Below are 27,588 nucleotides of genomic sequence, written 5' to 3'. Positions count from 1 at the left end.
AACACTGAACTGAAATGGAATTTTACTTTTATTTGCTGAGCTTAAATTTTTTAAAAAATTTTAATTTGTATATATATTTCTAACATTTTCCTATTTAAAAAGTAACTAAAATGAAGTGGCATTTTAATTTTCCTATTAGTATTTTCTTATTTTTTGTTTTTTATTGTTTTTAAGGTTTTTAAAATTTTTATTTTAATTTTTTCAGTATTTTACTTTCAAAAACACTTAAATGACATTTTTTCTAATTTTTTTCTTTTTAAATTTTTAAACAATTTTTAAATTTTTAATTTTTTCATCTTTTTCCTTTTCAACAAAACAATGCAGTACCATTTTTCTTTTCTATTTTTACTTAATTTTTTTTTTTACTTTTTAAATTTTAAATTTTTGGGGGGAATTTTTCATTTTAAAAACTTAACTAAAACAGGGAATACATATTGGGATCTGAATCAAAACTTTTGAGATCCCAGGTACACTCCAGGACACTGGAGACACTTATGGGCCTGGACAGCGATATCTTAATGAGAAGTTGCAGATTTTAGGGTGCCCAAGATGTGCTGACAGGATGTCTAAGGCAGCTGTTACACTGAGAGGAGGCCACACTCAGGTGGAAACATAATTCCCTCCCAAGGATCCCAATTTTCATGAAAGGAAAGCAATTGTCTTTATCACAGGCATGACAGACAGTGGAAGTAAGAATGGTAGCTGTGAGAAACAGGTCCACCACAGGACAGCGGTGCCATTGGCTCGGGTTGTTCTTTGACCACGAACACCTACTAAGCAGCGGGCATCCAGAGTCTGCGAGGACTTGGTTTTCCATGAAGTGGGGGCAGGCATATGGCCCCTCCTCATCCTGCAGCTGCCTTAGGCTGGCAGGAACACGGCCTTCTGTTTGCTGGAGCTCTGGATGCCTTGGCCAAGGTCCTGTATCAGGAGTGTTCAGAGAGGTGTCTGGTTCCTTGATGCAGGCTCAGTCCACCTTGCCCACCTGGCCCCTCCCGGCCACACTGCTGCATTCATCACCATGAACTTGCTGTTATCATGCCCGTCCATGGCCACCTCCTGGGCTGATGACCGGACCTCCGCCAGGGCCGCTGCTCACTCCCTTTTTGCTCAGGCTCTGAGGGGTCACCCTCTCCACAGGTGTTAGGAATACAGAGGAAGGAGCGCATCTTTAGGATGTACAGATCAACAGACAGCTTTCACCCACTGACCGATGCCTGAGTCAGGGGACCTGGTGGGCACACAAGATGTTCTCTGCCTCCTTCGGGGATGTGGGAGGGAGCACACAGCACTGCCTGCATTGGGTGCTTGGTGAAAGAGTGAGGCTGAGTGTAAAATTGAGGAAAGCATCAGAGATCCTCAGGATGCAGACCCCGAGCCGGACACCTGGCCTGCCGCCTTCACACAGTCAGCGTTCCCATCATGGGAGACAGCAGAAGGGGGAGATGGTTGGGGTTCAAAAGGAGGAAAGAGACCCTTCCTGTCCTTTTGAGCCCCAAAGTCTCCTCCTACTGCTGTCCTCCATGCGGAACGCTGGCTGTGTGAAGGAGAGGGCCAGCTGTCTGGGTCAGGGTCCACGTCCTGCAGAGTCCGATCCTCTCCTCTGCTCACAGGCAGCCTTGTGCGCAGGGTGCTGTGTCTCTGACACTGCCCACACCGAGCTCGCCCCATCCAAAGGCAGTGTGTGCCCAGGGTCCTATGCTGTTTGCTTCCAGCTCCTCCTGACCTCAGATCTCTACAGGAGGCAGTTGGAGAGGAGCCAGGTGGTGTTCTCTCTAGAGCAGCTGTGGAGTCAGGCCTGGATCTCCTTAGGTGTTTACTCGGATTGGAGGTGCAAGACTGTGCCCGCTCTCAGGGAAGCAGCCTAGTGGATACAAATAGCCGAGGGCAGTTCATGGGGTTGAAATTGTGTTCTTGGTGTTCTGGTTGCTGTTGAAGCGGAGCTCCTGTGTTAGATGTTTTGAAGAGGTGGGGATGTTACAATTAGCAATACTGTTCTGTCCTTCCAACTGTATTTGGGATCTGAAAGAGGGAGAGAGAAAAATCAAAGGAGAGCTGGGTCAGGTCCAGGTGAGAGCTGAGCCTGCATCGGGCCACAGTGGGGCAGAGGCCAGGGCAAACTCAATTCCAGTGGGGAGACTGGCTGAATGGGGAGCCCTGGGCTGCGGAGAGAGAAGTGGCAGCCAAATAGCAGAGTCCTGCCCTGAACTCCAGCCCAGCTCTGCAGTGCTGGGGAACCAGGGCCCTTGACCTTTCCTAACCAGAAGTGGGTGATGTCAACCCACTTCCTCCTGCTCTCTGTTGCCTTAGCAAATGGATACATTTTCTGCAGTAAGCAAAGAGAGCTGGGAGTGTAACCACAGCACATCTCCTGTCAATAGAACAGACACCAGGTTTCTCTGAAGATGATTCCACATCCAGATACACCTAGTGTGTATCTGCAGTGTGCCCAATAGCCAGACTCACACAACTCCTAAGGGAAACTGAATTTTTGAAAAAAGGCACCTTGTTAGTCATCCTAGAGTTTCTGCATTCTTTTATCACTTTTCGCTAAGAAGTTTTCTTTTTGAGAAAATCATGTTTATATACAGGTCAGAGGGATGGACAAACATGGGAGAATGAGACCTAAGAATCTGCATTGGAAATTGGCCTAGGAATAACATCAGATAAAATGTGATTGTTCAATGTATATTTCTCAACCCAATAGAGGACTTGCCATCAAGTGAGTGGATGGTGAACAGCATGTTTTAGGGAGAGAAGTTCAACGTTAAACATTTTAACTTGATTATGAGAGGAGGTATCCTATTTTGTGGGTCAGGTTTCTATATGACAAGGATTTCTTCCTGTATCTCCTATTTTAAATTATTGATCCAAACAGAGAGGTTACAGTTCTATCCTATCTGAACAAACAGAAATGAGCTATAATCTGGTGCCCAGTGTACGAAGGAGTAAGTACATCTAAGACACACACACAGGATTACCTCTGCATCCTAGGCAGGAAGGCCCAGGAATCTGAATGTCAGTGCCCACATGTTGGTCTGTGGTTTGCCCTTCTTCAGTCCAGGGAATTGGCATGCGATTTTCCTCTCTGTGGGCTGTGGTTTGCCCTTCTTCTCCAGGCCAGGGAATTGGCAGGCCAGTTCCCATTTCCTGGGCTTCCATTTTCCTTTGATAACATTTTCTTTTGGGGAACTGGGGACATCGCTGGGGCTGATGCTCTGACTCTCACAGGTGCTGGTGATGGGATCTTTGTGAGGAGCTCCCTTCAGCTGGGAACGGGTCTTCCTCTCAGGGGCAGCAACCAAACTCAGTTCTGAAATAGAACCAAGGCCATCAGGATTGGTATTCATGCTCTCTCTCTCTGGCAGTCAGGCCTGCACCAGAGGGACAACAAGTAAGGAAAGGTCCCTGGACAGTCATGTCCGAAGTGGGAGATGAAATCTGCATGGACACTAAAATGTTTTCATTCGGGGTGATTTTATACATATTCACTGATAACTTATCACTAGGCAAAAGTAATAAACATGGCTCAGATGATAATATTCAACAAAGTTGGACTAATAAAACACACAGCTCTTAAGCTTTTAAGGCACAGAAACCACACTGGATATCAGTTGAAGGTTTGGGGAGGATGGAGCAGGATCATCAAACCTGGAGGGCATTGTAATGAGAGACAAGGGCAGGGGACCACTAAGAGCTGGAATGGACAACACTAGCACAAGAACACATGCATTTCATATATGCACATGCTTTGCTGAACACACCAAGCACATCTATTCATAGGATATATGCCTTCAGTGCATGTCATACAGATAATAATATATATTATGTGACCATCACTTTTCTGATCAGTTGAAGTGGGAACCAATCCCAGGCAACTGAAGAATGGAGAGACAAGCTAAGGTGAAACACAAAAGTCAGGAAGAAAGCCCAGGTGGGAGGCAAGTCATTGCTTTCACCTAGCACACATATCTCCCTCCTGAGACAGTGTCTGTGTACTTGCCAACATCCTCAACTCCCAGCACTACCACTGGGTGTTCCTGAGACAAAGCCACACAACCACAGGTCTGTGGCAAAGACAAGTTCAAGGCCTCACTGGGACCTGAGTGCAAAAAGCCTGTAGTGAGAGACCAGGAACTTTCAGGCCATGGCACACTCCTGAACTGGAGTTCTAGCTGAGAACCTCAATGAAGTGCTGACCTTGCTCAGGGACGAAGCACACCAATGTCTTCCTAGTGGGAGATGTTGTGCAGAGCCTTTAGAAGTTCTTGTTTGCAGACCAGAACTTTTCTACTGATATTTGAAATTCTCTCAACACAATTTGTTACAGAAGAAAAGTTTTAAGTATGAATACCAATACCAGCCACATCGCTGGCATGTCTGCTGAAAACAAGTGGACTGAGCCTACAGACAAGGGGCAGGCAAAGGAGTGGTCTATGATTGCAATGCACACAAGGTGGGGTAACCTGGGAGAGTGACCTTGTTGAGCCTCAGGATCCTCTCCCCAAGGTGGGGACAGAATCTCCACCAGGAAAGGTTCATTGAGGCTTGCATGGATCAGGACGGCACAGGGTCTAGCACAGCACAGATGCCCGTGAGAGTGGCCTTCATAGCTGGGTGTGAATCGCTGTGACCTGGGATGACTCTGCACATCTCTGTACCTCTGTACAGAGGAAAAGTGCATGGTCTCACCAAGAACAGGTGCCTGCTGATTTATAGCACTGGAGGGACGACTGTCATTGCCAATTCTACTGCAGAACATTGAGAAACAGGGAAGGGCATCAGGATTTCTTGATTTTCCTACAGAATGATTTGGTGAGTGAAGGTGCCTCAAACCCTAAAGATTCCTCCTGAGAGAAAGTGTAAAACCTCATCGAAGCTCAGATTCAAGGAAATTGGACTTTTTCTCTGCCCTCCCCCGCCCCCCACCATGAAGCCATCCTCCAGGGCTCCTACTCAACAAGAGGCACTCTGCCTGTGATGACGTGAGGGACCCCTCAGCCTCACTCAGATACTGAATAGATTCCTGTCCTAATGCAAGGTTATGGAGGCTTTACATGAGAAAAAAATGCCGAGTTTAGACACTGGATTAAAACTACAGACCACATATGAGCACAAATCAGTGCTGTTAAGCAGAAGATGAAAACCACACCATGGACACAGGGTGTGGGACTGGACTGCTGTGCTCAGCACCAAGCTGCTTCAAAGAAAACAGAGAAGCTGCCGACCAAGGATACCTAGTGTCAGATAACTAAGGAAACATTGTATAGACTGCCAAAGCTTTAAGCCTGAGAAGTTTGGAGGATGCTGTTTACAATTGCAACTGTTGTTAAAATTAAGAACATCACAGTGACTTGTTAAAGAAGCCTCTCCAAGAGAGATGGTGGTGGCTTGGCATTTGCCATCATGCCTTCCCATCCTCTCCTTCCCTGTCTTGACGTCAATAGCTGCACCTTGAAAGTGGGCCTGGTGACAGGCAAGGGATTCCCCTGTTGGATGACTTTGAAATAACTCCACCCAAGAGCCACATCCAGTGGAGTGTTCCCATTCACAACGGAGCACTCACTGTCTACAACAAGAGCAGAGCAGACATGCTGTTTCTCCAGTGAGGACCAGGTGCTCCTAGAATGGGACCAGTCAGAAGCTTCCAGAAGAAGTGCAGGAGTCAAACACGTACCGTGAGAGTCTTGTGAGACATCTTGATCTTCAATTTCTGGAATCTCCCTGATGAGACTGGAGGGAGAGAAAGGTGGGTGAGAAATATAAAGGGAACAGAAAGCCCCTTTCCAAGCTGTTACTAAGAGGAGGCCTTCCAGAAGAGGCTGGGCCAAGCAAGGGGTCACCCACAACTTTGTCCCTATCTGGGGAAGACTGGCTAATAACGGTGCAGACAAGATGCAATGTCTTCCATTTGAGGAGGCTCCTTGCTGAACCAGCTGGAGTAGATGAACTGAACGTTAACACAGGGCATATTTTATGTGAGGAAAAATGAAGTGTTCATATGAAGCACATGGCAAACAGAAAGCAAGGTAAAAGAGAAACCCCACTGCCTTCTCTGAGAATAGTATGTATGTGTAGATATTTAATATTTACACACGAATCAACTACAGTCAAATATTAAATGTTATTAAATCTATGTGTGATGTAGACTTCTGTATGCTTATTTGTACTGCTTGAAGTCAATGTAAAGTAAACAGGCAAACAGAGCTCTCATCTTCTTGGAGAAATAATATTAGGTTGAGGTGATAGGTGAGTAGCAGAGATATTGAAAGGGCATGGAGACAGAAGCAGAGAGAAACAGAGGATTTCCTCTGTGATGAGGTCATTAGGAAGTCAGGCTGGAGAAATGACTCTCAGTTGGTCCACTAGCACCCATGAGTATTTGGAAAACAAAACTGGCTTCAACAGATTTATGTAAATTACATGCAGAGTCAGTGAATTCACCTTTGGGATACTGGAGACTATCACGGCTTTAGCCGTTCAGTCTTATTCTCAGTGCTGAGGCACTAGTATCTGTCAGGTGGTTTCACGTGATTCATGGGGTGCAGAGAAGCTCATGAGAAGAGGAGACCTGTGAGCAGCACCTTGCCCTTCACTGCATGCAAGAGAGGCAATGATGGCAAGGAATCCCTGGAGAGGCTCCTCCATGGAGTCAGCCTGCTGCAGGTCACTACATGGAAAAGGTAGGGAGAAGTGGAAACCCAGCCTAGTACCCTAACGATGGCAGACAGCAGTACTGACGGGGTACCGCAGGGTTGGCTCAATGGGAGGGAGATGCACAGTTGCACTGCTCTTCTTCTCTGGACCTGGAGTCTGCCTGTGTCAGCACTAAGCTCGATGTCCAGGGTTTCTAAGACTCACCTAGTGTGCGGCAGGGCTTGTGCTTCCTCTTGCACTTCATCATTGTCATTTTCCTTTTCTGCAAATGAATTCAAATAGGCACAGTCATCTAGGATGATCCCCTCAAAGCCTGTACAATGTGTTGTCCAGCGCTAGCACTGCACACCAGTATCCTCAGTGTCTCTGCCGACTCCTCAGATAGGAATTGTCAAGAGGGCTGAGGTCATTTCTGAGAGAACTAGCTTGTTCATTTTTCTTGACACATGAGGTAAACCTCCGTATTCCTCCAGTCATTACACCAATAATCGCTGACCTGATTCCCTACACAAATGAAACATCAATTTTCCCAAGTGTGGGTGCTGCGGCGTAGCAGGTAAAGCTGTTGCCTTTAACCCTAGGATCCCATATTAATACCGGTTCAAGTCCTGGCTGCTCTACTTCTGATCCAGATCCCTATAATGCACCTGGGAATGCAGTACAAGATGGTCCAGTACTTGGGCCCTGCAACCACTTAGGAGACCTGGAGGAAACACCTGTAGCTCCCTGGGCCTGTCCACCGATGCCATTGTGGCCATATGGGGAGCAGACCAGAGTATGCAAGAGTTGCCTCTCTCTCTCTCTCTCTCTCTCTCTCTCTCTCTTCCTGTTTCTCTCAAAAATTCTGCATTTCATAAGATGAAATCAAATGTAAAGTAATATTCTCTGGAGACGCTTGGTTTCTAGTGTGATTCCTTTCTATGAGAGGAGGTGCAGTCCCCATGGTTCTCAATCAAGCTATCTTGGTAGTTTGTGGTTTACCATATTTTGTACATTGAGGATAAGATAAAGGGTGGAACAGGTGAATTTTCAGTTCTGGGGATCAGAGTGAATGTGTGCAGCACAAGAGAAAACTTGGCTACTCATGGAATCTCTAAGCACAGGTCTCAGACGTGCAGCCTGGGGACACACTACTACAGGAATGGCAGAACATTCTGTACGTGTGGTAGGTGAAATGATGCCAACTTTGAAGGGACAGACAACGTGGTTGGGTTCAAGGAAACAGGGGGAGCATCTTGACTGCAATGGAGTCGAGCATGCTGCTGGCTCTGACAGGAAACCATGTCACATGACAGGGACGGGGAATGACTCCTGTGATCAACACTGCAGGGGGCAGAGGGGTCTGCTTCATTGTGAACGGATGGCAGAGACAAGCATGAGATGTGCTGCTTAGGTTGGTGTGCATCTGTCACATTCTTCTGGCAATGACTGGGCACTGGAACCTGAGTGACAAAGCCACACGAGGAATGGGAAGACAGCAAGGCTGGATGGGCCAACCACATCTGTGCAACAGACTGGTTGAAAAAGAACAGATGATGAGAATGTCTCAGACCCTCCCATGTCCAGGAGCCCTCTCAGTCAGGTGGGAGTGATGAGGGCAAGGAGAGTGCGGGCTCCTTGGCCAGCAGAGGGGGTTGTATCACCTCACAGTGGGGGGCTCACCATCTGCATCTGGAACAGAGAGCATGTCCTGATGCTCCAGGGGGCACCAGCTGCTGCACGTGGAATGGTCAGGCTCAGAAACGACCAGAGAAATCGAGGGAGTGAGGTAGCACTCATCCAGCGGGTCACCTGGGTCTTCCTGCTCTTGCTCCTCTGGGAGCTCCCTGCTGAGATGGGAGGGCAGAGACACTGAAGACACACACACAGGTACAGAAGTGACTTTGTCATCAGACTACAGGTTAAAATATGTGAGGGATTCTCAAAGGGGGAATATAGAGGGAAACAATACAAAAGGGAACGTTATGTACAGAGCCATTTCGTCATTGGCTGAATGTTCCAAATGGCTCTAGTCACCAGTTTCTCCAGCATTTTGATTCCCTAGTAGTCCATGCTACACTGTCTAGTGGGCTTCCCAGGTACCTGGAAGTGTAGGTGACATCTTGCTCTTGTACCTGCACTTCGTGACATAGATTTTCTGCAAACAAATTCAGAGAGATTGACCAGGTTAAGCAGGTTTGGGGTCAGATATGGGTATCCAATGGCCACTACTACCAAGGGGACAGATTGTTCTCGTGTGAGAACAGGATACTGTGATATAAATCCTCCAGGAGGACTAAGTCGACATCAGGAGATGTTCTGGTGAGCCACCCTGGGCAAGGGGTCCAATCTCCCTGTTCACAGTTGGATCACCATCTCAATGACCGTGGCCATGTGGGGAGCAGACCAGAGTATGCAAGAGTTACCTCTCTCTCTCTCCCTGTTTTTCTCCCTAATTCTGCCTTTCTTTCCTTTCTTTCTTTTTTTGACAGGCAGAGTGGACGGACAGTGAGAGAGAGAGAGACAGGGAGAAAGGTCTTCCTTGTGCCGTTGGTTCACCCTCCAATGTCCGCCGTGGCTGGCACACTGCGACCGGCACATTGTGCTGATCTGATACCAGGAGCCAGGTGCTTATCCTGGTCTCCCATGGGGTGCAGGGCCCAAGGACTTGGGCCATCCTCCTCTGCACTCCCGGGTCACAGCAGAGAGCTGGCCTGGAAGAGGGGCAACTGGGACAGAATCCGGCACCCCGACCGGGAGAAGAACCCAGTGTGCTGGCACTGCAAGGTGGAGGATTAGCCTATTGAGCCACGGCGCTGGGTAATTCTGCCTTACATAAGATAAAATCAAATCTCAAATAATATTCTCTGGAGACGCTTGGTTTCTAGTGTGATTCCTTTCTATGAGAGGAGGTGCAGTCCCCATGGTTCTCAATCAAGCTATCTTGGTAGTTTGTGGTTTACCATATTTTGTACATTGAGGATAAGATAAAGGGTGGAACAGGTGAATTTTCAGTTCTGGGGATCAGAGTGAATGTGTGCAGCACAAGAGAAAACTTGGCTACTCATGGAATCTCTAAGCACAGGTCTCAGACGTGCAGCCTGGGGACACACTACTACAGGAATGGCAGAACATTCTGTACGTGTGGTAGGTGAAATGATGCCAACTTTGAAGGGACAGACAACGTGGTTGGGTTCAAGGAAACAGGGGGAGCATCTTGACTGCAATGGAGTCGAGCATGCTGCTGGCTCTGACAGGAAACAATGTCACATGACAGGGACGGGGAGTGACTCCTGTGATCAACACTGCAGGGGGCAGAGGGGTCTGCTTCATTGTGAACGGATGGCAGAGACAAGCATGAGATGTGCTGCTTAGGTTGGTGTGCATCTGTCACATTCTTCTGGCAATGACTGGGCACTGGAACCTGAGTGACAAAGCCACACGAGGAATGGGAAGACAGCAAGGCTGGATGCGCCAACCACACCTGTGCAACAGACTGGTTGAAAAAGAACAGATGATGAGAATGTCTCAGACCCTCCCATGTCCAGGAGCCCTCTCAGTCAGGTGGGAGTGATGAGGGCAAGGAGAGTGCGGGCTCCTTGGCCAGCAGAGGGGGTTGTATCACCTCACAGTGAGGGGCTCACCATCTGCATCTGGAACAGTGAGCATGTCCTGATGCTCCAGGGGGCACCAGCTGCTGCACGTGGAATGGTCAGGCTCAGAAACGACCAGAGAAATCGAGGGAGTGAGGTAGCACTCATCCAGCGGGTCACCTGGGTCTTCCTGCTCTTGCTCCTCTGGGAGCTCCCTGCTGAGATGGGAGGGCAGAGACACTGAAGACACACACACAGGTACAGAAGTGACTTTGTCATCAGACTACAGGTTAAAATATGTGAGGGATTCTCAAAGGGGGAATATAGAGGGAAACAATACAAAAGGGAACGTTATGTACAGAGCCATTTCATCATTGGCTGAATGTTCCAAATGGCTCTAGTCACCAGTTTCTCCAGCATTTTGATTCCCTAGTAGTCCATGCTACACTGTCTAGTGGGCTTCCCAGGTACCTGGAAGTGTAGGTGACATCTTGCTCTTGTACCTGCACTTCGTGACATAGATTTTCTGCAAACAAATTCAGAGAGATTGACCAGGTTAAGCAGGTTTGGGGTCAGATATGGGTATCCAATGGCCACTACTACCAAGGGGACAGATTGTTCTCGTGTGAGAACAGGATACTGTGATATAAATCCTCCAGGAGGACTAAGTCGACATCAGGAGATGTTCTGGTGAGCCACCCTGGGCAAGGGGTCCAATCTCCCTGTTCACAGTTGGATCACCATCTCAATGACCGTGGCCATGTGGGGAGCAGACCAGAGTATGCAAGAGTTACCTCTCTCTCTCTCCCTGTTTTTCTCCCTAATTCTGCCTTTCTTTCCTTTCTTTCTTTTTTTGACAGGCAGAGTGGACGGACAGTGAGAGAGAGAGAGACAGGGAGAAAGGTCTTCCTTGTGCCGTTGGTTCACCCTCCAATGTCCGCCGTGGCCGGCACACTGCGACCGGCACATTGCGCTGATCTGATACCAGGAGCCAGGTGCTTATCCTGGTCTCCCATGGGGTGCAGGGCCCAAGGACTTGGGCCATCCTCCTCTGCACTCCCGGGTCACAGCAGAGAGCTGGCCTGGAAGAGGGGCAACTGGGACAGAATCCGGCACCCCGACCGGGAGAAGAACCCAGTGTGCTGGCACCGCAAGGTGGAGGATTAGCCTATTGAGCCACGGCGCTGGGTAATTCTGCCTTACATAAGATAAAATCAAATCTCAAATAATATTCTCTGGAGACGCTTGGTTTCTAGTGTGATTCCTTTCTATGAGAGGAGGTGCAGTCCCCATGGTTCTCAATCAAGCTATCTTGGTAGTTTGTGGTTTACCATATTTTGTACATTGAGGATAAGATAAAGGGTGGAACAGGTGAATTTTCAGTTCTGGGGATCAGAGTGAATGTGTGCAGCACAAGAGAAAACTTGGCTACTCATGGAATCTCTAAGCACAGGTCTCAGACGTGCAGCCTGGGGACACACTACTAAGGGAATGGCAGAACATTCTGTACGTGTGGTAGGTGAAATGATGCCAACTTTGAAGGGACAGACAACGTGGTTGGGTTCAAGGAAACAGGGGGAGCATCTTGACTGCAATGGAGTCGAGCATGCTGCTGGCTCTGACAGGAAACCATGTCACATGACAGGGACGGGGAATGACTCCTGTGATCAACACTGCAGGGGGCAGAGGGGTCTGCTTCATTGTGAACGGATGGCAGAGACAAGCATGAGATGTGCTGCTTAGGTTGGTGTGCATCTGTCACATTCTTCTGGCAATGACTGGGCACTGGAACCTGAGTGACAAAGCCACACGAGGAATGGGAAGACAGCAAGGCTGGATGCGCCAACCACACCTGTGCAACAGACTGGTTGAAAAAGAACAGATGATGAGAATGTCTCAGACCCTCCCATGTCCAGGAGCCCTCTCAGTCAGGTGGGAGTGATGAGGGCAAGGAGAGTGCGGGCTCCTTGGCCAGCAGAGGGGGTTGTATCACCTCACAGTGGGGGGCTCACCATCTGCATCTGGAACAGAGAGCATGTCCTGATGCTCCAGGGGGCACCAGCTGCTCCACGTGGAATGGTCAGGCTCAGAAACAACCAGAGAAATCGAGGGAGTGAGGTAGCACTCATCCAGCGGGTCACCTGGGTCTTCCTGCTCTTGCTCCTCTGGGAGCTCCCTGCTGAGATGGGAGGGCAGAGACACTGAAGACACACACACAGGTACAGAAGTGACTTTGTCATCAGACTACAGGTTAAAATATGTGAGGGATTCTCAAAGGGGGAATATAGAGGGAAACAATACAAAAGGGAACGTTATGTACAGAGCCATTTCATCATTGGCTGAATGTTCCAAATGGCTCTAGTCACCAGTTTCTCCAGCATTTTGATTCCCTAGTAGTCCATGCTACACTGTCTAGTGGGCTTCCCAGGTACCTGGAAGTGTAGGTGACATCTTGCTCTTGTACCTGCACTTCGTGACATAGATTTTCTGCAAACAAATTCAGAGAGATTGACCAGGTTAAGCAGGTTTGGGGTCAGATATGGGTATCCAATGGCCACTACTACCAAGGGGACAGATTGTTCTCGTGTGAGAACAGGATACTGTGATATAAATCCTCCAGGAGGACTAAGTCGACATCAGGAGATGTTCTGGTGAGCCACCCTGGGCAAGGGGTCCAATCTCCCTGTTCACAGTTGGATCACCATCTCAATGACCGTGGCCATGTGGGGAGCAGACCAGAGTATGCAAGAGTTACCTCTCTCTCTCTCCCTGTTTTTCTCCCTAATTCTGCCTTTCTTTCCTTTCTTTCTTTTTTTGACAGGCAGAGTGGACGGACAGTGAGAGAGAGAGAGACAGGGAGAAAGGTCTTCCTTGTGCCGTTGGTTCACCCTCCAATGTCCGCCGTGGCCAGCACACTGCGACCGGCACATTGCGCTGATCTGATACCAGGAGCCAGGTGCTTATCCTGGTCTCCCATGGGGTGCAGGGCCCAAGGACTTGGGCCATCCTCCTCTGCACTCCCGGGTCACAGCAGAGAGCTGGCCTGGAAGAGGGGCAACTGGGACAGAATCCGGCACCCCGACCGGGAGAAGAACCCAGTGTGCTGGCACCGCAAGGTGGAGGATTAGCCTATTGAGCCACGGCGCTGGGTAATTCTGCCTTACATAAGATAAAATCAAATCTCAAATAATATTCTCTGGAGACGCTTGGTTTCTAGTGTGATTCCTTTCTATGAGAGGAGGTGCAGTCCCCATGGTTCTCAATCAAGCTATCTTGGTAGTTTGTGGTTTACCATATTTTGTACATTGAGGATAAGATAAAGGGTGGAACAGGTGAATTTTCAGTTCTGGAGATCAGAGTGAATGTGTGCAGCACAAGAGAAAACTTGGCTACTCATGGAATCTCTAAGCACAGGTCTCAGACGTGCAGCCTGGGGACACACTACTAAAGGAATGGCAGAACATTCTGTACGTGTGGTAGGTGAAATGATGCCAACTTTGAAGGGACAGACAACGTGGTTGGGTTCAAGGAAACAGGGGGAGCATCTTGACTGCAATGGAGTCGAGCATGCTGCTGGCTCTGACAGGAAACCATGTCACATGACAGGGACGGGGAATGACTCCTGTGATCAACACTGCAGGGGGCAGAGGGGTCTGCTTCATTGTGAACGGATGGCAGAGACAAGCATGAGATGTGCTGCTTAGGTTGGTGTGCATCTGTCACATTCTTCTGGCAATGACTGGGCACTGGAACCTGAGTGACAAAGCCACACGAGGAATGGGAAGACAGCAAGGCTGGATGGGCCAACCACATCTGTGCAACAGACTGGTTGAAAAAGAACAGATGATGAGAATGTCTCAGACCCTCCCATGTCCAGGAGCCCTCTCAGTCAGGTGGGAGTGATGAGGGCAAGGAGAGTGCGGGCTCCTTGGCCAGCAGAGGGGGTTGTATCACCTCACAGTGGGGGGCTCACCATCTGCATCTGGAACAGTGAGCATGTCCTGATGCTCCAGGGGGCACCAGCTGCTCCACGTGGAATGGTCAGGCTCAGAAACGACCAGAGAAATCGAGGGAGTGAGGTAGCACTCATCCAGCGGGTCACCTGGGTCTTCCTGCTCTTGCTCCTCTGGGAGCTCCCTGCTGAGATGGGAGGGCAGAGACACTGAAGACACACACACAGGTACAGAAGTGACTTTGTCATCAGACTACAGGTTAAAATATGTGAGGGATTCTCAAAGGGGGAATATAGAGGGAAACAATACAAAAGGGAACGTTATGTACAGAGCCATTTCATCATTGGCTGAATGTTCCAAATGGCTCTAGTCACCAGTTTCTCCAGCATTTTGATTCCCTAGTAGTCCATGCTACACTGTCTAGTGGGCTTCCCAGGTACCTGGAAGTGTAGGTGACATCTTGCTCTTGTACCTGCACTTCGTGACATAGATTTTCTGCAAACAAATTCAGAGAGATTGACCAGGTTAAGCAGGTTTGGGGTCAGATATGGGTATCCAATGGCCACTACTACCAAGGGGACAGATTGTTCTCGTGTGAGAACAGGATACTGTGATATAAATCCTCCAGGAGGACTAAGTCGACATCAGGAGATGTTCTGTGAGCCACCCTGGGCAAGGGGTCCAATCTCCCTGTTCACAGTTGGATCACCATCTCAATAACCTCTGTCCAGAACCCTTAGAAACAGCCGGCCTTGATCCTCAGGGATTCTAAGCTCACAGCCCAAGAACTTTCTAGGAGGCAAACTGCTGTCTTCTGTCTGCTCTCATTAAAATACTCAGGCTGCTGACTGTGGAGAGGAGGTAGAACTGTGCGAGAGAGCTATGCATGGATTCTTCATGCCCTGGAATTGAAACCTGTTTGATGCCACACAGAATCTTGGCTATTCTAAGAGTGGCTCATGAATGATCTCCCTCTTGTCTATGGGAACAATACAAGCAATTCAGTAGCTCTCTCCCCAGGCCCTTTAGGACTTATTGATCTAAAATCTATTAGTGTTGCTATAATACTGACTCATCCTATCAGACTGATCATGGTGAATAAGGGTAGAGGAGTTTCTATAGAAGGCTGAATGAACTCCATAACACCTCGCATCAATAAATCTATGCAGTTATAGAGAAACATTGAACATTGATTTTGTAGGGACGTTCCTGAAACCAGCTATGTTTTTTGGAACCATACAAGAAAGTGCACAATTAAAGACTTTATGTCCTGATTTTGAGATGATTGCATAGCTGAGATAAGCTGTCTTAAAGGAGATAGAGACTAGGGATGGAAGTAGGGGAACTAGGATCACAACTTGGCCCCCACATGGGAAGTGTTACCAAAAGCCTGCATGGGGCTAGAACTCCAGGGATGCAGTAGGAGAACAGAATGATATCACTGCAGGTGACAGCAGGCATTATTTCTATGTTAGAGTGTCTGAAAGGCACTTCCTACACAGGGCCTCTGTATGTTCCCATAGGCTAGGGTGCAGTGAGACAAACAGCATCTGAGGGGAGGGAAGCTCCTTGACTTCCTGATGTCTATGTTCAGTGCCACAACCTGCACCCTGATTGAAACCAACTTGTGTCTGCAGGGCCTGTGCTCAAAAGTGACCCTCATCAACCCAAGAGCCATTGTGTACAAAGAATGGAGAGGCTACCTGGGAGAATGGTGACAGGTTCTTCTTTCTTCTGTGAACAAGCATGTTCCCCGTCTACACCTAGCACACCGTGGGTGTCCTCAGCATCAGGAGACATTTGCACAGTGCCCTCAGTCAGGCAGGAGTCACTCGGCAGGTGGTCAACAGCACCAGTGATAGATGTTTCCTGCTGTGAACTTTGTGGGGTTTCCATTTCATTTACTTCCAAGAGCTCCCTGAGAAGCCAGGTGGGATAAGGATGACAGAGATTAAACCAAGAAGGAAGAGACACCAGGGAGTTGGCTTGTTTGGATGAGGTGCATAAGGGATTGGGCATGGACAGCATAGAGGCGGTTCCCTCCACTCTGGACTCCGTGTGGCTGCCTAGGGGGAGAGGGCCTGGGCAGAGATCAGACTCTGATCATCACGGTCAATGCACAGCAGCTAATGACAAAGCAGCCTCCACTGTCGCTGCATGCTACAGTCACAGCACAAGCACACGTTGACAGCCGTCGGCCTGACACCATGTGCTCAGCTTGAGTTGTTGCAGTGTCCTGCAGCCATGTGATCAAGGTTCTAGGGACTTGGCAGATTCTAGAGATGTGCTACCTTCTGGGCCTTCTCTTAACCAAGTCACAGGACAGCAAACATGGTTTTGTAGAGGTGCTTTTCTGCAGCTGAACTTGGCTGGATTCTTCCTAACTGCTCCCTTTGCATATTGCCTCTTTGCTAGTTTTCTCTGATGAGAACTTCAACTAACCCTATAGAGAGCAGATGCGCATCTTCCTCTGCTTTTCCAGAAAGCAGAGAACAGGGGTTCCCTTTGTGTGCAGGCATCACCGAAGGCTGTGAGTTCATGATGGATCCTATCAGCAACTAGGACCAGGACAACAGACAACCACTTTAACAGGGGGATTTCCTAGTTGGCAAGGAAGGACTCAGCACAATCTGCAGTTGTGTTTATGTGTGCGTCTCAACTCCATGACTGTCTCAGCCCCTTTTTTGTTATTTAGGAGACTCTGTATCCTCCATCCATTTGTTGCCAGCTCTTAATCATTCACTATTACCTGTCAGCAACAGGTCCTTGTGCTGGCGTTTCCTCCTCTTCAATATTTTCTGTAAACAAATTCAGAAATGTCCAATCAGATATTATCACCTCCCCCCACTCCAATCAAGGTGGCCTCTGTGTGCATATGAATATCTACATATGGGCCACTAGTGGACAAAAACTTCAAATGTTCTGTGTTTAAAGAAATGCCTTGCCATTCTCTTGTGGTCCATCAGGCTTTGTGTCTCTGCACTTGGAGATCAGAATCATGGCAGATTCTGCCTGAAATTAGGCCACCATCCTTTGCTCCCATATCACTGGACGCTTCTCAAGCTTCCCTGGGACTTATGCCTGTTATCCCTCATCCTGCCACTAGTGGGAATCCAAGCCATGGGTTCTATGTTCCCTTGGGTCTCACAGAGAACCTCCATCTGTCTTGAAGAAGCAAAGAACCCAACTTCCATCCCTCTCTCACAGGCCCTCCAAGGTTTCTCTGGCTGTATCATTAGAGGAAATTCTCTCTTTGCTATGAGTTCCCTTCTCAACAGCTTTCCTCACTTAAGTTCTACTAACTCTAGTGCCTGGTCTGACACTCTCAGGGAGAGGAGGGCCTTTGTCCTATTGGGAAACATACAAGCAACAGCCACCTTTGATGGTTACATCTGCTCCGCACCCGATTTTTTGGTCCATTTAGTGAATGAGGAGAGAGAAATCCCAGATGGAGAAAGCAATCCCCTGTCTACACCTTGAAAACCACACTGAGCACAGAGCTGGAGACTTCCATTTTTACTTAGCTCGGTGACTTTGTTCAGCCTAACAGTGGCCTCACTTCACAAGGTCTTTCTGGTCTTGATATGAGGATGGACACTGCCTCTTGCCCCAAAGGCCAACCACAATCAGGAAGGGAGGAGACCTTTGGGATACTGCAAGCTTGAAAGACTTATCTGCCCCTATCTGTTTTTCCCAAGCAGTGCTGACCTTGTCATGGCACACATGTTCAGCACCAAGAAGAGCTGAGGCAAATGCCCATGGCAGAAAGACGAATGCATCTGAACCCTCGAGGCTTTCTCAAATGACAGCCTGTGCCCAGCTTACCTGCTCCAAGCAGGTCCTCAAGGCACGCTGACAGCCGGACAGCCTCAGTGAGTAGTCGTCGGAAGCCCTGCCCCTTGCAGGTCTCAGGGTCATGCAGGGTGAGCACGTCCTTCAGGTACTGCTGCAAGATGTGGGCTAGATTTCTCCCCCTTTGGACCTTGGGACGTAACTGGGAAAGTTCTTGGTCCTGATCTTCAAGGATGCCACGGCAATGCTTAAGGTGCAAGAGTGGAGAAAGTTCTAGATGGGAAGGGATGAGTGTTAAGTTCTCTGTGTTTCAACAGATTTTCATAACAATGCCTTATAGAACCCTCCATCAGCATCACCACTCAGGCTTGGAGAAATACCTGTGCCAAGACAAGCAAAGGGCAAAACAAGGCCTTGCTCCCACTTTTAGAGAAAGATCTTGTCACAATTCCTGAGATTCCATTCGGGTCATGTTCTATCAACAGTGCAAGGATTCTTCCTTCCTCGCCTTCATAAAGGTGCTAATTCAGTTCCTCCTTCCAGCCACAGGCATTTCCATGAAGGAAGACACACAGTGTACAGTGCAGGGACTGGGAATCATGGTGCATGCAGGGGTTACATGGCAAGAAACAAGAATGAAGGTCTGGAAGGGCCAAGCTAAGCATCAGTCTTCTATATCAGGAGATGATGGTGACTAAGGGTAAATGAGGATTGATTGCAAGATGACCAAACAGAGGAGCCCAGCATCCCCTCCACCTCCCCTGAGAAGGCCCAATGCAGCTCCATCTCAAGGTGAGTGCCCACAGAAAAGCACCTCCACACTAAGGGATCCCTGAGAACATGGGAGGAACAGAGAACAGGCATAGCACCACCTACAGAGGACCAAAGCTAATTGGTGACTGGATTCCCAGAAACACAGCCACGGGGATTTCCTGTTGCAGAAGAGAGAGTCAACAGGAGGGCCCTATGGGAGCCCATCCACCTGGACACCTTCCTTACAGACTCTCCGCACTTGCAGCTCTGAATTCAGATTCCTCTGCTCCCTCCTTGTTTCATAACATCTGAGACACAGGGCTTTGCTCTAACTCTCTGCCCTTGTTTGGCACAGGCTGCCTCAGTTTATGATTTGGGCTGCCCACTAGTGAAACCCATACCCCCCTGCCTGCCCTACACAGAGAGCCTTACCTGAGCAGCTCAGCAGACCTGGGCTGCTTTGGCAGGGGCTGTCGACGTGTAGCTTCTTGGTCAACATGGACTACATACTGTCTTTTTTTTATTATCTATTCATACCATTTTATTTGAGTAATAAACAGTAATTGAGGAGGGAAAAATATATTTTCATTTTAATTTCTCCTAAACAGGAGAATTTTTTCAAAGTATCTATTCACTTTTACTTTCATTATAAAATTAATTTTTACCATTTCTTTTTAAAAATTTATTCATTCATTTACTTTAAGGAATATACATTTCATAAGACAACTTTAGGAATATAGTTATTCTCCCCATACCCAGGGTACCACCCACACTGCCAGCCCAGCATCTCTTCCCTCTCTACTTCTCAATCTCACTCTCCATTAAGATGCATTTTCAATAAACTTTGTACACAGAAGTCCAACTCTATATTAAGTAATGATTTCAACAATTTGCACACACACCCACACAAGAATAAAAACTGTTTGAGAAATGTTTCACTGTAACTCTCTTACTACAACTCATTGAGGACAGAGGTCCTGCATGGGGAGTCAGTGCACAGTGACTCCTGCAGTAACAATTAGCACTCCTCTGTATGTTGTCAGGGACCTCACAAGGTCATGACATGAGCTGACTAGGCTATGGAAGCATTTTGAAAACTCTGTCCATATTTAGACAAGGCCATCAGCAAAGTGGAAGTTCTCTCCTCCCTTAGAGAAAAGTGCATCCTCCTTTGATGGCCACTTCTTTGTCTGGGGTCCCACAGTGATCCTACATGGAGAACATTGTCTGCCACAGTGCCTTGGCTTTCCATGCCTGAGATGCCTCAGTTCTCCCTTCTGAGCTGCCCCACTGGAGACACCCACACACCTCCCCACCTGCCTGCCCCACACAGAGACCCTTACCTGAGCAGCTCTGGGACTGTGGGCTTCTCTGCCAGAGGCTCCTCAATGTGGAACTTCTTGGTCAGTATGGACTCAATGATGTTTTTAAACTTCTCACAATCTGGGGAAAGACAGACACACAGAACTAAGGGAGGTGCTTTTGTAGTCAGTGACTGCTGGAAAGCAAAAGAACTCCAGGGTCAGGCTCCAGACTGGGGGATTCACATCTGTATTTCATCACCTCACTACATAGCATCTGATATTTCCTATTTTTAAAAGATTTATTTATTTATTTGAAAGGCAGAGTTACAGAGAGACATAGGCAGAGAGAGATTGAGAGAGAGAGATTGAGAGAGAGAGATTGAGAGAGAGAGAGAGAGAGAGAGAGAGAGAGAGAGAGAGAGACTCCATCACCTGGTTCACTCCCCAAATGGCTGCAAGGTTGGAGCTGCACCAATCTGAAGCCAGGAACCAAGGCTGTTTCTAGGTCTCCCATGTGGATGCAGGGGCCTAAGCATGTGGGTTATCTTCTACTGCTTTTTTAGGCCATAGCAGAGAGCTGGATTGGTAGTGGACCAGTAGAATTGAACTAGCACCCATATGGGATGCCAGCACTGCAGGCAGCAGCTTTACCTGCTAACCCACAGCGCTGGCCCTGCTATTTCCCAATAAAATGAGAAAAAAGGACTTCAAAGATAGAGAAAGTGACTTGACAAGTTGATTGCACCAGTGTTTACAGAATCAGAATTCCCAACCCCGGAGCTCAGACTGAAACATGAGCCACTGGACTCAGCAAGCCTTGTAGCCTCTCAGGTCAAACACAAACCTGGGGCATGACGTTGTCACTCTCTGTATGTTTGGGAGCTTGATAAGGACTGTTTCCTTGCATTGGGAAAGATTTCAAGTGTTTGTTGTTTCAGACTTAAAGGACCATCTTTCATGGAACTGTGTAGAATACAATGTATAACAAAGTAAGACCCTGAGGCAATATGGCCCAATAAAAGTATAGTTCCTGCTAAATTAGAAAGAGTACAATAAGGGCCTCATGGATTCTGTTGATCCTGAGCAAGGAACCATCCTTGGAGTTGTATAGGAAAGAAGGAGCGCATTTGGTTGGGACAATCTACAGAGGCAGGAATTATGATGGCACCTATGAATGGAAGAGATATCCAAGTTTCAGAGAAGGTGGGCAAAGAGGGGGCACCCAGGTGAGTGGCCCTGATTCCCCACCCTACACCCTGTGCTTGCTCCCACTCCCAGGTCTCAGGCACCGTCTTCCTCTTCTGGAAGAACTTGTGCTGCAGGAGCAGGACTTTTTCTCCCAGTGGGAAGGCCGTGTCATGAGGGCGTTCCCATGGATACCAGAGTTCCAGTGCACAGGAGACTCTCTGTCTCTCTGGAAGCACATCCTGCTCACTCTGAACACACGTCCACTTCTGGACCTAGGACAGTGCTTTGCCAATGGGAACTCAACGGAAGCTTGAATTGAGTGACATGCGTTAGTCCCAGCAATGAGGCCCACAGTGATGGTATAAGGCTGCAGGAGCTGACACAGACAGGATGATCACAAACATGCACTCAATATGGTGGAGCCTGACCCTGAGGACAACAGGCAGCTCTATGCCTCATCAGGAATCCATGACAGATTCAGCACTCCTGTCACCCTACACCTCACTGCTAACTTGGAAAACTTGGGAAACCCTGTGTGTCAGCTTGGGAGTGTGGACAGGAGGAAATTAAGTTCAGCAAAAAGAAGACAAAAATCAAGTAGTGAGGCCATTTAGTTCCTCAGGAGAAGATACAGGACAATCATCACTGTGGTGAAATGACCCAAGAGAACTTACTGTATTTTTTCAGCTCCTTGGCCAGGGCAAAGTTTGTGGCCTCAGCTATGAGAAACTTCTCCTTGAGCTCCCAGTAGTCCTGTTGGCTCTTTGCCAGCTGGGATCGCAATTGCTGGCACTCGAGGTCCACAGGATCTGATGCAGGGCTGTGGGATCCTGCCATGCTGATGGTGTGTCACAGCAGGACCACAGGGACTGGGGAGAGGAAACCCAAACACAGGACAGGTTCAAACAAATGACATCCAACAGTTTCAGGTAGGCTTGAGGGGTGACAATAACTGTCAAGCTTCACTTACTGATGTGAAACACCTGATCCACAGCCAGACAACACTGGGAAGTTCTTCACTGGATAAACAAGGATAAAACTGCCAAAGCCTAGATTGAAGGCACTGCCTGTAGCTCAGTCTCTGCTAGGACTGGCTGTTGTGTGGCAGCTAACAGTCTGCTGTTGCCATCACAGAATTAGAAGGTGGAGAGCATCACGGAATCTTTGGAACTCTGCCTTCCAGGGGCCTAAGCTAGGTTGAGGCACAAGACCCCCACTGGTGGGGACAACCTACCCATCTGCCAGTCTCATAGTTATAGATCCTGCGCTGACACCACAGATTGTGTCCCCAAATCACCTAAACATGTATCGCTCGTATAGTCATGTATGTGTATGAAAATACCAAGGCAGAAAATGTGTCCCAACAAGCCTTCCTTTCTCAGGGCTGTTAGGAAGCACCCCTCCTGCTGTTTAAGAGATCACAAGGCTTTTCTAACTGTTTGAAATGTTGAGTTTTATGTTTCCATGATAAATGGGTCATTTCATTTTTCTGAATGAAATTTTGAGAGCTCTTTTAGTTCTCTGAAAAGAATTGTTATATCAGGTATGTAATTTCAAAATGTTTTCTCCCTATGTTGGCCTGTCTATTCATCTTCTTATCAATGACTTTGAACAGGAAATTTGAACATATTGGGGCATTTATGAATTTATTCTTTTATTATGTATAGTTTGGGCATAATACCTAAAAAATGTAATCTAATTCAAGTTGAAAGACTTTGTACTGTTTTTTCTTCTAAGAGGTTGAAATTGGCACAAGCGTTTGGCACAGCAGTTAAGATGCCTCCTGGGGTGCCCACACCTGGATCAGAGTGCCTGGGACCAAGTCCTTGCTGTGTTCCCCTCTCCAGCTTCCTGGTAGTGCACACACTGTGAGGCAGCAGTGACGGCTCCAGTACTTGTGTCACTGCAGTCTATGTGGGAGATCCTGATGGACCCAGTCCTAGCTTCAGCCTGGCCAGGCCCAGTTTAGCTCAGGCCTCCTAGGTTCACACCAGTCAATGGGAGATCTCTTTTCTCTGTCTTTTTGCCCTTTGAATAAAACAAGTAATTTATAAGATGAAACATATTATGAAAATGAAAATTTTTTTGTTTAATTATGCTTATTTGAGATATAGAGATCCAGATGTAGAGAGACATACACACAGAGAAACACAACCAAGGCTATGTGTTCCATCACTATTTCAGTCCCCAAATGCATGCGACAGTCAGGCTTGGGCAGGGTGACACTTGGTGTCCAGAACTCCAATTTGTTCTGCCAATGTGTGTGAAGAACCTAATGCTTTTTAATATTATATTTATATTTAATTATTGCAACTAATTTTATAATGATGGGAAACTTATTTTGAGGAATATGGGTGTTACATATTTGAAGTAGTTTTTCAAATTAACTTCTTTAATTAATGCTGTATCTGTGGCATAAATGCAACATTCAGAACATAGTCCTTCTTCCCACTTACCTGCCCTCCCACCTATTCTTCCCCTATCCCTCCTCCAACTCTCCTCTTTAGTCTAAGAAAGAAAAAAAGACAGAATGGAACAAGAAAACTAAGAGAACTGTTACTCAACAGCCTAGCAAAAGGCTGTCCAAGGGTATTGCTTCTCAACGGTGATTTCACTTTTTGCCCCCTTCTGCTATTCCCTTCCTTCTTCCCCCTTCTTTCCTTTTAGAAACTTAATTGTCTTCAAAGAAGAACCCATGGATGATACATCTGTTGTGAGCGCTTAGACATACCTATAACCTATGAGACTTAAGAATATCCTCCATTTAATGCATTAAAGGGAAGTGATTCTGGAGAACAGTTCTGCTATTAAGTCCCTTGATACAGCTTTGAGGACAGAGGGCAGTGAACAGTGGCTCTCACTGTGTCTTTAACAAATCACACTCTTATGTCTGACATCAGTGCTCATCCAGGGCACTTGACATGAGCTGCCTTGGCTACAGAAGCCTTCTGGATCCACCTAGCTTGACAAGGTCATAAGCAAAGAGGAAGCTCTCTCCTCCCTTCAGGGAATGTGTATCCTTCATAGTGGCCACTTCTTTCCACTTCAGTCTCACCCACAGGTGTCCTATATGTAGGGCATTTTTTTACCAAAGGGTCTTAGATTTCCATGCCTGAAATGCTCTTGTGGGCTTTCCAGCCAGACTGGAATGCCTTAGGGGGATATTTTGAGTTCACAGTGCTACTCATTCTAAGAGTCTGCTGTCTTTTCTTATTAGACTCTTCACTCCTTTGGAATGCTATTATTGTTTCCAAACACTTTGTCCTATTTAGATGATCACTTTAACACTTGATCCCATCTATATGTTCACTTTACCACTTAATCCTATCCATTTACTTTATAACACTGAAGCTGCTCTTTTTATCAGAAGCTTAAGGCAATTTGTTAAACTGTACCCTTAGAACTAAGAGATCTAATACTTGTTCCATCACATGCTGCCTCCTAGAGTGCACATTAGCAGGAATCTGGACAGGAAACCCTTTGGTGACTCAAACCCCACCACTCAAATATAGGATGTGAGCATTGCAAAAGCCACTTAACTGCTGAACGAAATGCCAGTCCCAAAAGCTGCAAATTTTAAGGTTTCCATTTGAGTGGATGATCAACACTGGGATTTTTTTTTTGAAATTTTAAAATCTGATGTCTAACTAGATGTAGGAGTCTCCACTGTGTCATAGTTGGTTAAGCCACCACTTGAGACACTGGTCTCCTCTATGAGTGCTGGTGGAGTCCTAGTGGCTCTACTTTGAGCTGACCCAGCTCCTTGTTGATGTGCCAGGAAAAGCAGTGGAACATGGCTTATGTCCTTGGCCTTTAAGCTCTTGTGAGATACCCAGATGGCATTTTGGGCTCCTGGCTTTGGCCTGGCTCAGCCCTGGCTGTCACAGCCACTTGGGGAGTGAAACAGAAGATGCAAGGGCTCTTCCTCTCAATGTGTAACTCTGCTTTTCAAATAGAATAATACATCTTTTAAAATAATTATTAAAATATTCAAAAATGATATTGTAATGTACATATCCATAGTGTAATGATGACTCTAGACCAGTAAATAAAATATTCATCATCTCACAGTTAACCTTTATGTGCCTGCACATGGTAAGAACCCATGAAATCTACTCTCAGACTTTCTAATTCTAATGGAGAATAAAATGCTCCACGAATAACTCAGATTCTCGTGCTTAACTTCAGAACCCTAGATTTAGTTCTTCTCTATAACTACTACTTTGTACTCTTGGGTCAACATCTCTCTATTCTTCCCACCAGACTCCACCATCTTGATGACCTCTCTTATATTCTCTGTTTCAACATATTCAACAATTTTCTGTTTATTCTTTCAGACTCCACACATAACAGACTTCATGCAGTGTTATTATTTCTATATCTGGTTTATTTCACTTACCATAATGTCCTCCAATTTCATCCATTTTATCACAAATAACAGGAGTTCCTTTATCTTGTTTTGAACAGCATCCATCATGTAAATATATATAAGTATAATCATACATCTATCATGTATAATGTATTGTTACACTATATATATATATATATATATATATATATATATATATATATACACAGAAATGTATAAGAATGATTCAAAATCTTCAAGTGATTCCAAAGTGCCATGGAAAGTCTGTAGTATCCTTTTATTAAAATATACTTTTCAAGCCATATGTATAGCTAGCAAGATTTCTTAACCAGCCTTCTGTTGATGGATATTTAGGCAGTTTGCATCTTGGCTACTGTGAATAAGGCATCAACTAGGGATTGCAGGTATCTCTACTAAATGCTGATACCTTTTTTTTCTTTCTTTGCACATATACCCATAAGGAGGATGGATGGGTCATTTGACAGTTCTAGTTTAACATTTCAAACATATTTCAATAGTGTTTTCTGTTTTGGCCATACCACTCAACATTTTCACATATAATGTAAAAGTGTTTCCTTTTCGGCACACCCTTGCCCACATTTATTCTCTCTTGTCTTTGTGACAAAGCTAACCATATGGTTCTGAGGGGATATCCCTCTGTGGTTTGGAATGGTGTTTCCCTGATGAGTACTGATAATGGGCAACTTGTCATAAACCTGGAGGCAATGGGTATTCCTTTCATGGAGTAATGTCTACTCAGGTCCTTTGCCAATTTCTCAGATGAATGATTAATTATTTTGGCTACTGAGTTCTGTGAGTGCTTTCACACTATAGCACAGAGAAAGCAAAAGCATTGTGAACAATGTACATAGGTCTTGTCCCCATGTGGGGACCATGGGGATCCTTACTTTGGGGCCATGGGACTGCACCACTGCCATTTTATTGGATTGTGCAGTGTGTTGCATGGCGAAATTGAACATGGGTGGAAAAATGTACCTAGCTGAAGAGGGCAGGAAGGCTGTGGTTTCTCTCTCTCTCGATCTCTAGTTTGCATAGAAAGCTTTTGTTCAGCATAAACCTACTCTGATTCCATCCAGGGATCTCACTGGCCAGATGCACAGGTTCACTGTGGAGTCAGTTTCTCTCCTGACCTCAGCGCTCATGGAAGGTGGCTCCTTCAGGGTCTGGACAGTGGAGTAGGCCTTTCTGAGTATCCCCTGAGGTTTCCAACACAATGTGTCCTTCATCTCACTCACAGTTGGTTTCACCCTAACATTACCTTGTCATTCTATGGGTCATTCTCATGTCCCAGAGAGCTGCTCCTCTTCCTTCATCTGCTCCGTCAGTTCTGGCTTCTCAGGATGTGGACTCAGCTCTGGATCTGGGCAGAGACACAGAGGAGGGACTAGGTCAGCTCTCAGCCTCAGTTCCCAGGGCACGTGTGGTTCCCAAGGAACTCAGAGGAACCTAAGCAGCAGGACCTCAGAGAGGAACAATACACACTTTACCTCACTGATGAGGAACCTGAGGTCCATAGAGACTAAGAGGTTGTCTCAGCACCACAGCACTTGATGGAAGGAGGGCCACCCCATGAGCTTTGACCTCCAGCTTCCCTGTCCCAAGCATGGCTCTTGTCTTCCAAGAATGCATTGTTGGGTTTTGTGGACTTCGGACTGGTAGTTCTGCTGCGGAAAAAAAAAAAAAAGTATGAGAGTCATTCCTTGGACACAGCTTTTCCCACATTTCTATTGTCCCATTATTTATTCTCTGTCTGTTTGCCATCACTGGGTGATAGAATGGGAGCAGAGAACACACAAGGTGAACGAGTATTTAACACAGCCCTGCCTGTCCTGTGTGGTCCCTTACCTCTGGAATTCTCCCTCAGGCTCTCCCTCTGCTGCAGTGCTGCAGACTGTCAGACCTCATGGAGGTCATTTCTGTGTGGAGACCCACGTTCTTCTTTTTATCCCCTGGTGCAGGGCGAGTAGAGATTCCTTCTG

At 47.0% G+C, this 27,588-nt stretch overlaps 1 protein-coding gene across 1 annotated transcript; it reads right to left on the bottom strand.

Annotated features, from left to right (window-relative positions):
* Window positions 1–1,892: 1,892 nt before the first annotated feature.
* On the bottom strand, window positions 1,893–22,056 carry LOC133759291 (putative neuroblastoma breakpoint family member 5). Its single transcript, XM_062190214.1, has 10 exons — window positions 21,894–22,056; window positions 20,071–20,170; window positions 18,851–18,906; window positions 18,008–18,199; window positions 16,932–16,980; window positions 15,886–16,100; window positions 6,862–6,919; window positions 5,678–5,733; window positions 3,031–3,313; window positions 1,893–2,022 (listed from the first exon to the last, which is right to left on the bottom strand). Exons 1-10 carry the CDS (start codon window positions 22,054–22,056, stop codon window positions 1,893–1,895), a joined length of 1,302 nt encoding a protein of 433 aa, XP_062046198.1.
* Window positions 22,057–27,588: the final 5,532 nt, after the last annotated feature.

Source organism: Lepus europaeus, chromosome 5 (assembly GCF_033115175.1).
Source record: "Lepus europaeus isolate LE1 chromosome 5, mLepTim1.pri, whole genome shotgun sequence".
NCBI lineage: Eukaryota > Metazoa > Chordata > Mammalia > Lagomorpha > Leporidae > Lepus > Lepus europaeus.
The sequence above is the reverse complement of the archived record's forward strand: the minus strand, read 5'-3'. Positions and strand labels throughout refer to the sequence as shown.